Source organism: Oryctolagus cuniculus, chromosome 6 (genome assembly GCF_051225735.1).
Source record: "Oryctolagus cuniculus isolate XC-2025 breed Fujian yellow rabbit chromosome 6, ASM5122573v1, whole genome shotgun sequence".
Lineage (NCBI taxonomy): Eukaryota > Metazoa > Chordata > Mammalia > Lagomorpha > Leporidae > Oryctolagus > Oryctolagus cuniculus.
In genome coordinates this window covers 135,476,772-135,489,053 of record NC_142872.1, presented here as the reverse complement: position 1 = coordinate 135,489,053, position 12,282 = coordinate 135,476,772, and the positions used below count along the sequence as shown (strand labels likewise).

General features: G+C 42.6%; 2 protein-coding genes across 17 annotated transcripts in view; both read right to left on the bottom strand.

Annotated features, from left to right (window-relative positions):
- The window catches only part of EBAG9 (estrogen receptor binding site associated antigen 9), a 32,063-nt gene extending 24,916 nt beyond the window's left edge, over nucleotides 1–7,147 (bottom strand). The window contains exons 1-3 of one of the 15 annotated variants that reach the window (XM_070075415.2): nucleotides 6,254–6,428; nucleotides 5,983–6,111; nucleotides 3,263–3,357 (exon numbers count right to left, since the gene is read on the bottom strand). Coding sequence is in view for 4 of the 15 variants with exons in the window: in XM_008255834.5 (XP_008254056.1) it covers nucleotides 5,983–6,087 (105 nt within the window). In the remaining 11 variants the exon portion in view is untranslated. Of the gene's footprint in view, nucleotides 1–1,693; nucleotides 1,820–3,126; nucleotides 3,358–5,982 lie in introns of those variants that run through there. The other 14 variants (XM_070075413.2, XM_070075416.2, XM_089335593.1 and 11 more) reach the window with 14 other exon arrangements.
- A 2,085-nt stretch (nucleotides 7,148–9,232) lies between these two features.
- PKHD1L1 (PKHD1 like 1) overlaps nucleotides 9,233–12,282 on the bottom strand; it is a 200,319-nt gene continuing 197,269 nt past the window's right edge. For both annotated transcript variants that reach the window (XM_070075409.2, XM_051843973.3), the window contains exons 78-79: nucleotides 10,341–10,360; nucleotides 9,233–9,489 (exon numbers count right to left, since the gene is read on the bottom strand). In XM_070075409.2, the coding sequence (XP_069931510.2) occupies nucleotides 9,361–9,489; nucleotides 10,341–10,360 (149 nt within the window). In that variant the 3' untranslated portion in view covers nucleotides 9,233–9,360. The remainder of the gene's footprint in view (nucleotides 9,490–10,340; nucleotides 10,361–12,282) is intronic.

Here is a 12,282-nt window from a genome sequence, read left to right as displayed (position 1 = left end):
AAAAGTCTTTAAACACTGAGAAAAGTATGACATGTATATTTTCTCTAGAAACCACAAAAACTGTAAATTTTAAACTCAAAGGGTAAATCACAGTAACAAATCAAGAAACCAGGTTAAAAAAAATTTTTAGCAATTATGAGCAAAGAGCATCCCATTTTTAATTGAGTGGTTCTGAAAATAATTTAACATGAATCATCTATTTAATACAAAAATAATTTACAATTAAAGCAATCTAAAAAGCATAAAACAGTATACACTTCGTCTTTTCATACCTTTAAGTTTGAACCATATAAACATAGTGTATTCAAAATATTAACATTTTTAACTTTCAGATACTCTATTTTCCAGATGTAGACACTGCATTGAGAACGCAAAACCCTACCCAGCGTCACAGTAAGATGGAAGGAACCACAGAGCTCCCCTAGTTCTGTGCTTCAAAAATCTGGGGATCTGTTGAAGAAATACTGGTATCTGAACCTATCCCAAGTAAGCCAATCATCTCTGAGGCATGACAAGGTCCAGTCATGGACAATAAGCCAACAATACAGAGAAAATCTACTCAATCAAAAAGGCAGCAGAAAACAAGAAAAAGAGCAACAAATAACAGATGGGAAGATAAAAAACAAACTGTAAGACGACAGACCCAAACCTAACTATCAATAATCACATTAAATGCAAATTGTATAACATCCCACCCCAAAGGCAAGGACTGTTAGATTAGCCATAAAAAGGGAAACTCCACTGCAAAAAATGCCATTTATTATTTTTATTTTTAGGCCTTCTTTGGGTTCTGTACTTTAAGCCAGTAGGCTTAAAACTACTTCATTTATTTTACATTTAATTTAATTTAATTTTAAAGGCAGAGTAATAGAGAGGAGAGAGAAAGATCTTCAATCGACTTGTTCACCCCACAGATGTCTTCAATGGCTGGGGCTAAGCCAGGCTAAAGCCAAGAGCCTGGACCTCCCTCCAGGTCTCCCATATGGGTGGCAAGGGACCAAGCACTTGGGAAATCTTCCATTGATTTCCCACTTGCAATAGCAGGGAGCTGGACTAGAAGCAGAGCAGCTGAAACTTGAACTGGCACTTCAATACAGACTGCTTAACTGCTTGTACAAAAACACTAGGCCCAAGAAGTGCGTTTTACCAAGTATAAATGTGGTCATTTCACAATGATACACTGGCCAATTAATCAAAAGTGCCTAACAGTCCAAAATATGTCTTTAATAATAAAATTTTGCCATCACAAATGATTTAGGTAACATTTTTAGTCTGCAGATATTAAAAACATATTAAAGAAATATTATAAACTTTATGCCCGTATCTGACAACTGACGTAAAGTGGAAAAATTCCCTGAAAGACACAAATTACCTAAGCACAACAAAAAGAAACATAGAACCAGAAAATCTCTCCATCTACTACAGAAACCGAATTTGTAGTTAGATCTTCCAGATAGCTTCACTGGTACATTCTATCAATCACATAGGAGGAAGTAATATCAATTCTACATATAGCCAAAAAACTGAAGAGGAAATATTTTGCAACTCATTATTGAAGTCAGCATTACACTGACACTAATCCAGACAGACATGATTTGAAAACTAGAAACCAATATATTATGACTATAGATATAAAACTCCTTAACAAAGTATCAGTGGGCCCTGCACCCCCATGGGAGACCAGGAGAAACACCTGGCTCCTGGCTTCGGATCAGCGCGGTGTACCAGCCGCAGCGCACCGGCCGCAGCGGCCATTGGAGGGTGAACCAATGGCAAAAGGAAGACCTTTCTCTCTGTCTCTCTCTCTCTCACTGTCCACTCTGCCTGTCAAAAAAAAAAAAAAAAAGTATCAGATTAAATTTAACAAAGATATGAAAGGATAGTACATCATAACCAAATCAGGCTTAGCCAAGGATAGTAAAATTGGTTTTAACACTCAAAAATCATGTTATTCATCATATTAATATACTAAAAAAGAAAAACCTTTTAATCATCTCAATAGAGATACAAAATTCCACATCCATTTATGATAAAAACTTTGAGCAAACTAAAAAAACCATGGAGCTTTCTCAGAAAGGTTCAATTGCTTAATTATGAGTAGGATGATCTGAACAACTAAGATGGTGAAGAGCTTACTGAAAGCTGCTTTGCCAAGAATAAAACCTTCAACCAATAGAGGCAAACTTCCCCAAATGAAATTTTAGCACAAATTTTCAGAAAAAAAAAAAAAAAAAAAAAACAGAGAGAGAGTTGGGGCCGGCACCGTGGCACAGTGGACTAAAGCCCTGGCCTGAAGCGCCGGCATCCCATATGGGCTCCGGTTCTAGTCCCGGCTCCTCCTCTTCAGATCCAGCTCTCTGCTATGGCCTGGGAAAGCAGTGGAGGATGGCCCAATTCCTTGGGCCCCTGCACCCACGTGGGAGACCCAGAAGAAGCTCCTGTTTCCTGGCTTTGGATAGGCGCAACTCCGGCCGTTGCGGTCATCTGGGCTGTGAACCAGCGGATGGAAGACCTCTCTCTCTCTCTCTGCCTCTCCTCTCTCTGTAACTGTCTTTCAAATAAATAAAATAAATCCTTAAAAAAAAAGAGGGAGAGGAAAAAACACTGCTGGAAAAGAAATTCTATCATTTGACACTTGGGGAAAAAGAGAACAGACCAAGGAGAGATTCAGTGTATGAGGATGTTTTGAAGAAAGATGACATTTAATATTTAGGGCCTAGGGCAAGGGATATTGGTCTCAGTGATATATATTAATGGCAAGTTAAGAATAAATTTCACACAGAGTTCAGTAACCACAGCCATCATCTTCCCACAAATATGAGGGTACTTGAAAAAGTTTATGTAAAAATGGAATTAAAAGGTAAATTTACTTTAGTGGAAAAAACTGAAATCCATGCTGATTTTTTCATAACATGTCTCCATGAACTTTTTAGGTATACTTATTATCATTAGTCAGTATTTGTTAATTTGAAGGGCTTCAGTGGTCATATGGATATAAAATTTCAAGTTTTCTCCAAAGCAGAAACAGAAATTGAGACAATCACTGACAATCACTGAATAACCCCTGACTCCCACCCCAGTCCCAGCAATTAATTCAGCAGTTAAGATGAAAGTTAAGACACCCACATCCTACATCACACACATCAGAGTGCATGGATTCGATGCCCAGCTTCAGCTCTCAACTCGTTTCCTGCTGGTGCAAATCCTGGGAGGCAGCACTGACAGCTCAAAGTGGTTGTGCTCCTGCCAGGCATGGACACACCTGGATTGAGTTCACGGGTCCTGGCTTCAGGCCCGGCCAGTCCCAGCTACTGCGCGCATTTGATGAATCAACCAGTGGATGGTGTTTCTATCTCTCTAATAAGGAAAATATTAAAAGAAAAAATTGCTTTTGTGATTAATGAAAGCAGAGAACTTTGACTACATTCCAAGTACCAAGACTAATTATTAATTCACAAAAACCATCTATGAGATAGATACTATTGTTCTTATTTGAGAGAACTGAGGCACAGAAAGTTAAGCGCATATTATTATGCTCCTAACCTAATGATTCCTGTCTAGCTCTATTTAATTCAAAACCTAAGAATACTTCACTAACAATGAACATTCTTAGTATTCAATGATATTATAATTTCCAAGATAAATTTTCCAACCAGCTGTACTGAAATGGGAAAATGCAATCAAGTTAATATCAAGTAGTACCTTTATCAATACTGATTTGCAGAGAGGAATATCCTTTGGGAACTGTCAACCTAACGTCCGAATTCAATTAAATGAATACAGATGCTCCTCAATTTATGATAGGATTACATCCCGATAAATCCACTGTAAGCGAGGGTTGAAAATGCATTTAATAAACTTAACCTTAGTACCATAACCCACAGTAGAGTATGGGTTCTTTTCCATTTGGATCAAGTGGCTAACTGGGAGCTATTGTTTGCTGCCTCTGCCCAACATAGTGAAGAGAGTATCTTACCACAAAGCAAAGCCTGGCAAAGATCAAAACTCAAAATCTGAAGTATAGTTTCAGGATCTACGAAATAAGTATTTCTTTTATGCCATCATAAAGCTGAAAAATCCTAAATCAAACAGTTATAAGGTAAGGACCGTCCATACATATCAGCACGTGCTATGAAACAGAAACTAGGCTGGGTGCTGGGAAATATTACCAACTCAATACAGAGAAAAACTTACTGCTCAGTTGTCTCAAGTATGCACATACTTATTCCTCTGAAATGCAAGGGACTAAGGAGACAGACTGCCATCAGTCTTGCTCAGTTGGGTATTCCACATCTTAGTCAGTGCCAGACACTTGGTAGGTAGGTACTCAAACATTTGTTGAAAGTAACATTTCTTAAGTACTTAAAATGTTAAAAGCACAGTACTAGACAATGTATGTTCTATCATGTTGCCAGAAACCTAGGGACAACTTAAAGAAGCTAAGTTTCACTAGTCCCATTTAAGAGAGGCTCACAGTGAAGCTCAGATTCACTCAACCAGTAATAAAGACTGACCCCAAGCTCTTCCAACATCATATTCCACTTGAGAAACCTTCCGATTTTATATATATATATATTGCTTCAGTGACTTCTGACATGCTCTCCAAATCACCAATTTGTTTAAGTATGTATCAGGATACTTTGTACTTACTTTAGAATACTTTCTGTAGCCAAGCAATGCTAAACTAATTTTAAAATTGGAATTTCCAAGGTTCAGGCTAGCAGCTAAGATGCCAGTGAAGAAGGCTGCACCCCACATCACAGGGCCTGGGTATGACTGGCAGCTCTGCTGCATATTCCAGCTTCCTGCCAGTGCCTGGGAAGCAGCTGTGATGGCTCAAGTAACTGGGTTCCTGCTACCCACAGGGGAAATGTGGATTTCTTCCAGATCATGGCTTTGGCCCTGCCCTGGCCATCTCAGAGTAAACCAGAAGATGGGAGCTCACTTTATCTGCCTCTCAAATAAATAAAACAAAATAAAATTTGGGAGCCAGCATTTGGCATTTTAAAACCTCTGCATCCAATAGCAAAATTCCTGGATTTGACTCCAAGCGCCTACTCCTGACTCCAGCCTCCTGCTAATGCAGATCTTGGAAGGCAGCATGGATGGCTCAGGTAAACGGGTTCCTGCCATTCTTGTGGGAGACTTTGTGTTCCCTGATCTCAGCTTCAGCCTAGCACTGTCTACTCTGTGAGCAAACTTAAAGACATCCACATTCCACATCAGAGTATTTAGGTTCTGTTCTCAGCTTGACTCCAAACTACGGCTTCTGGCAGATACAAACTATGGGAGGTAGCAGTGACGCCTCAAGTTAACTGGGTTCCTGCCTCCCACATGGGAGAACTGGATTGAGTTCTCAGTTTCCAGCGTTGGTCTGGCCCAGCCCATCTTATCAGGCATTTGGGGAATTAAAACAGCAGTTGGTAGCTCTCTGGGCTGTCTCTGTCTCTTCCACCTGCCATATAAATAATTTTTAATTCAAAAAAATTTTAAATTAAAATTTCCTTATAAACTGCTAGGACCATACAAACACTTGAGAATAAGGTTTAGAACTAGGAAACAACCAATTCTCAGGGCTTTTGGAGAAATGACATCCCTAAGGAATCAAGAATAAGACTCTGCTATGTCAATTGAAAAAGTTTGTTCCCACATTTAAAAACAGCAACAACAAAAAGAATGCTGCATTAGCAACTGATGGATCAAGTGGATCTTTTCTTGTAATTTTCGGTAAACTTCTCAAGTCTACAGTGCAGGTATGCAGACCCACTCTCTCCCAATTCATTCAACAAGCGGAGCCAGAGCCTATGTCCACTAGAGTGAACGCGTCATCCAGTGCGGTTATGTCCAAAACTGTATTTCTGGATCTTTCATACTATCGTCTGAACAAGCCCTATGATCTAGCACAGTACAGAATATGCAGACTAAAGTTCCTCACTCTTTGAAGCAGGTTAAAGATCACAAAGCTCCAAAAACAAAATGTACCTGAAATCTGAAGTTTGAAAACCAAGGCGCGGCAAAGTTAAGCCCGGGGTGGGGAGAGAGACGCAGTGTGAGGGCCGGCGGTAAACACCGAGCACTCCGTACCATCTCCAGCAACCGAAAAGTCAGGCCCTGAAATACGTGACACCACTGGGGCTGTCAAAAAGGCGGGTACGGGCTCCCGGATGACTCAGAAGGAAAGAGTGCCACAACTAAAATAGTGTAATTTCAGGTTACCCACCTAACACCGGGCTGATTAAAAATGAAATCATACCCACTGCACGGATGAGAAAAACACGAGCGTTTTCAGGTTACACAATCAGACGCCCTGCGCACGGCGCTCCGCGAAACGCTCTGGTGGGTGCTGGGTGGGCTGGGACTTTGGGAACATCTGCTGCGAGAGGGGCGAGGCCTGCAGGGCGAGGGCAGCAGGTCGGGCAATTCCCTGCGGAAGGGGATCGTGAAGGCTGGGGTGTGCCGGGCCAGGTCCCCCCGCGGGCCGGTCTCCCACGCGTGGGCGACGCATGGCAAAGGCTGCACGCCCGGGGCCGGCTCCCAGTCGCGATCTCCTCACCCTAGAGGTCACCCTGACCCGGAAACAGTAGCCCTGAGTGCCGGCAGGGCTGGGGGGAGGCCAGGTGAAGGAGCGAAAAGGAAGGTGGCAGGGCGGGAAGTGAGGAGCGAGGCGGCGGGGGAGACCGGGAAGGGCGGAAGACACCCCCAAGGCCGGGCTGAGGTCGGAACGGGGGTAGGGAGAAGAAAGCCCCTCGCGGGCGCGCGCGAGCCGCACACACTCACCTGCCCCTCCCCCTCCCCGCCCGCCCGGCGGAGGCTCCAAGCTGCCGCGGGCCGCGCGCGCACACAAGGCGCGCGCGCGCGCGCTGCCGACCGCTTCCTCGCGCTCGCGCTCCGCTGGTTCAATCCCAGCCCCTCTCATTCAAAGCCGGGCGCGCGCTCCGTCGCAGGCGCCGCTGCCGCCGCGCAGCTGCCATGGCCGCCCACTCCTCGGAAAACCCTCCTCCAGTCCCTCCCCCAGCACCGCCCCGTTCGCCCGGCTGGAAGGCGGCTCTGGGTTGTCTCCAGGCCCACACACTTCCGCACACCGTCCCCTGGTCCTCTCTGGGCCAATAGGCGGTAGGCTTCAGGCCCGGCGTTAGGGCTGGGAGCCAATGAGCGTGGTGGGAGGCGGGGCGAGCGGCAGCCGGCTGGCGGAGGTTGGTCCGGGCTAGTTTTTGTGAACGTTGGAAGCTGTCGCGGCGGAGCGCCTGCGTTTGTGCAACGTGGCCCTACTTCTGTGAAAAAGCGCCGTTCTGCTCTGCGTCTGTCAGGTGGAGCCAAGGAGAAACACTGTTTAGATCGTAAAGATGAGGAGCCTCTTCTGTCGCAGGACGACTTAGATGTAGTTAGGCAAGAGCTCAGTCCCGCAGCTGCCTGAGAGATACTAAACGTTTCATTCAGCACTTCGCCTCCTCCAAGTAATTTTTATTTTTAACTGAATTCCCTATAACTCGAAGTTGGAAAGTGACCTTTCACGGAGGCCTTGGGTTTGTTCCTCTCGGGAACTAGCCATTCTGCAAGCTGAGGTGTGCCTTTCAATGGTTCTCCCTTTGAAGCTTGATTGTTTTTTTTTTTCTTCTTTATCTTGTATACTAAAGGTTGAATCCTTGCGTATTGTGGGCGAGGGGACCCCCAAAACTATCTGCTCCATTACTGCAAAGTGCATGGTGAGGGAGGATAAAAATGTGTATGGTCCAGGACGGAAGGCGGTGCACGCCAACTGTTCCTCGGCCAGCCTTTGGCTGTGTAGCTCCTTGATTCTCACCCCGACCCAGAACCCGTCTTTTGGGTTGTAGTCGTCTCTCCCAGTCCTTTTCAATCCGCACCATATTTTTGTTTATAATTTGTTAATGGTTGTACTTGTAACTTTGGGTAAATTGTATAATATCTTTAGTTTTCTCATCAATCAAATGGCCATAATGCTGCCTACTTCATTAGATGGTTAATACTTGCAAGCATGGAGCCTGGCACCTGGCAAACATTTGTAAATAATAACTCTGATGGCAGCTACTGATACTACGTTACTACATTATCTTTCCCAAAACCACACTTCCCCAAATCCACAAAAAACCCTTAATTACCCTTTCTAATCTAATGACTAATTCCCAGTAATCTAAAATTTCCATTTTGGGGATTCCAAAAGTCCAGTGACCCAAAATATCCTACATCTGAACATAAATTTTTTTCCTTAAAGACAAAGATCTTTGAAACTATTAGGCTCCATGATATTTTCTTCTTTTTCATGATTCTTCCATATTCCTATCCACATTTGAAGTGATTTGGTAAAATGTGAAAAATTGCTAAATTTTAAAACTAAAAAAGTATTAGAATTTTTGCCATTTTCAAATAAAACAAAATTTATATACTTTTCCATAAACAACTAGTTATTGAATACTTGTTTCCCAACAAAGCAAAGCAGCAAAATGTGTTACAGACTTAAAATTTAGGAAATATCTATGAAAGAATATTTCAAAATCATCTTGTTGAGTAGTAACACTATGATGGGGATCATAGGCATCAATAATTTCGAGTCTTGCTTGGGGACCATCCCTTGGCAATGTGCAATGTTAAGTACTTTCCTTTTCCCAAACCTTGAGTGGGATAGGCGTAGGAGAGTACCAAACATCAACTGGATAAAGGATAGAACTTGATATATGAACGTTTCTAAATTTCCTTTATACCATGAGGTATAGTTAATTCTGCCCACTTCAACACTTCTGATCAGCCTTTGCCCAGTCATCAGCTTGAGTTATATCACTAGCTCTCTCCTTTCTAAGCTGGTGTAGGCTTTGTGGTTCTGAGTTCCCCAACTGGGACTGAGGTCTGTCTTGCCAACTAACATGGTCCTTATAAATTCAGTCCTGTGCTTCCAATCCCCCATGCCCCCAATCCAGTTCCCTGACTTTTTACCAAAGGATAGTTTGTTTTTCTCAAATATAATTTTAGATCTGCTATTCTGACTAGGACTCTTTATTAATGAACAGCTGTTCACAGTTGAATACAGATCATAAAGTCACACATATTTTTTTGATACAGCAAAAAAAAAAAAAAAAACCTTTGCGTCTCATAGGGTGGCAGCTTTGAATAGAATAGATTTGGAAAGCATAGGGTTTTCTGCTTTACTGATTTTTTTTTTCAAAAAAATTTATTTATTTGAAAGAGAGTTACAGAGAGAGGTAGAGCCAAAAAGAGAGATCTTCCATCCTCTGGTTCACTCCCCAAATGACCACAACAGCCAGAGCTGAGCTGATCTGAAGCCAGAAGCCAGGAGCTTCTTCCAGATCTGCTATGCAGGTGCAGGGGCCCAAGGACTTGGGCCATCTTCTACAGCTTTCCCAGTCCATAGCAGAGATCTTGATTGGAGGTGGAATAGCCAGGACTTGAACCAGTGCCCATATGGGATGCTGATGCTTCAGGCTGGGGCTTTAATCCACTGCACCGCAGTGCCAGCCCCTATTAGAAAATTTTAGACATTTTTACTTGCTTCCCAAAGGACAAACTTTAATATTCTAGAAAATTATAACTTTCTTTTTAATATCCAGAATCACCATTTAATACTTCTGATCAATTGCTGCATAGAGAAATCAAGCAGTCTGCAGCAACTTTTTAATTTCTATTCTATTAATTGAAAATTACTTTTCTGTGAAGCACTGAAATAAATATTTTCCATCATAATTATTCTTACAATCAACAATAATTTTTGTTGACAAATATAGGAAAACCTAAGATTTCAGAACAATTTGGAGTTAAGCAAGTTCCTTCTGAAGGGGCCTGCATAGGAATTGAGAAAAATAATACATATTTTTTCTGTTTACTAGAAATGGATTCAAATGAAAATAAAGGTGAATTGTCATTCTGTGTCTAGTAGTGAGGTTTAGCAATGTAACACTTCTTGGCTAGTGTTCACATGTTATTTGAGCTGTTAGATAGTTCAGCTATATTATGAGTTAAGTAGACTTGATCTGAGAAATATCTGGTCATATAAGACCTTTTATAATTTCTAAGGATAAATGTGTTGAAATTCATATAACCAATATAAAATAACTTGTAGCATGATATATCTTGTGTGTGTTGAAAACTTATAACAAAACAATAAACCATGAAAGTCTCATTCAGCTACATTACAGCACAATGTACATTGTGGCTTTGACCTTGAACAAGTGTGAGCTTATGTTTTCTTATCAGCAAAATTAATTATTACTGCCTTAAGGATTTATTTTGTAAATTAAATTGTTATAAGAAATGGAAAAATGTGTTAGAAACAGCAATAAAATCAAAGAAAGGTTTCAGGCATATAAACTTACCATCTTCAATCCAGTAGGACCTAGTAAATAGAGAGGATTCTATAATCAGCAGAGAATAACGTTTCCAAGGAAAATAGGAGTGAATTATCTGTCATCAGCAACTAGAAATAGGCATATTTTTCCTAACATATTTAAAAAGGGAAAGGACAGGCATTTAGCCCAGTAGTTAAGCTTCTGGGTGGATTGCCCACATGCCATATCACAGAGCCTTGGGTTCCAGTTCCAGCTCTGCTCCTGATTCCAGCTTCCTTTCTGTTGGTTCACCCTCCAAATGGCCGCTACGGCTGGAACTATGCCGATCCGTAGCCAGGAGCCAGGTGCTTCTCCTGGTCTCCCATGTGGGTGCAGGGCCCAAGCACTTGGGCCATCCTCCACTGCCTTCCTTCCTCTCAGAGGCAGTAAATGATGGCTCAAGTGATTGTGTTGCCACTACTCACATAGGAGTCCTGGATTGAGTTCCTGGCTCCCAGCTTTGACTCAGCCCAACTGGCATTATGGGCATTTGGGAGGTGAGGCTGCAGATGGGAACTCTATCTGTGTCCTTATATCTTCTCTGTCTCTGCATCTCAAAGATGATAGATAGATAGATAGATATAGATAGATAGATGATAGATTTTAGAAATAACAATTTTATAAAAGGAAAAGTGGAAGGAATATTAATCTTTGAAGGTATAACATGAAATCAGGCCCTGACTCCCGTCCCCCTCTGCTTCCTTTGCCCCCTTTGTTTTAAAGACATGGAATGAAGGAGCTACTGTTAGAACTCAAGCACCTTCCACTCTCTCTGCAGGCTTTTTTTCTACTATGCAAGGGATGTTTTTCTTATAATAGCGTCTGTTGACAAGTTTTGTCCATTCAATCCTATCAATGTCCATCATTTCAGTACATTGATTGTCACAATGATCTCCTACCTAGTCTTGTATTTTATTTTCAGCTTAGTCCTTTGCTGTCTGACTCATTAGAGATAGAGATAGAGAGAGAGAGAGAGAGATGAGAGAGATCTTCCATGTACTAGTTCACTTCCCCAGGTGCTTACAACAGCCAGGACTGGGACTAGAGGAAGCTAGGAGCCAGAGAGTACAATCATATGATTATCAGGGATCCAGCTGAGCCAGAATCTGCAGCTTCCCATGGTACATGTTAGTAGGAAGCTGGAATAGGGAACATAGCCAGGACCTGAACCCAGGCACTAGGATATGGGAAACGGGCATTTTTTTTTTTTTTTTGACAGGTAGAGTTAGACAGTGAGAGAGAGAGAGAAAGGTCTTCCTTTCTGTTGGTTCACCCTCCAAATGGCCGCTACGGCTGGAACTATGCCGATCTGTAGCCAGGAGCCAGGTGCTTCCTCCTGGTCTCCCATGTGGGTGCAGGGCCCAAGCACTTGGGCCATCCTCCACTGCCTTCCCGGGCCACAGCAGAGAGCTGGACTGGAAGAGAAGCAACCGGGACAGAATCCAGCACCCCAACTGGGGCTAGAACCCTGGGTCCTGGCGCCGCAGGTGGAGGATTAGCTAAGTGAGCTGCGGCGCCAGCCAAGGGAAACAGGCATCTTAAGCAGTATTTTAATGACTATGCCAAATATCAGCCATATAAATATTTTAAAAATACAGCTGTCTTCTTGGTTAACAGTCCTGTTAAAAATACAGATTTGCCACTGCCCATCAATTCAAATTCCTTTGGGAAGATATGTGTCTTGATTGTTGATTTTTAAGCTTTTTGTCTCTGCTGTTGTTTCTGAATTTCCCTTAACCACCTCTGGCCATTTAAAATATCAGATATATTACCAATTTTTGTTAAAAGTATTTGTCGGGGCCGGCGCCTTGGCTCAATAGGCTAATCTTCCGCCTTGTGGCGCCGGCACACCGGGTTCTAGTCCCGGTCGGGGCGCCGGATTCTGTCCTGGTTGCTCCTCTTCCAGTCCAGCTCTCTGCTATGGCCCCGG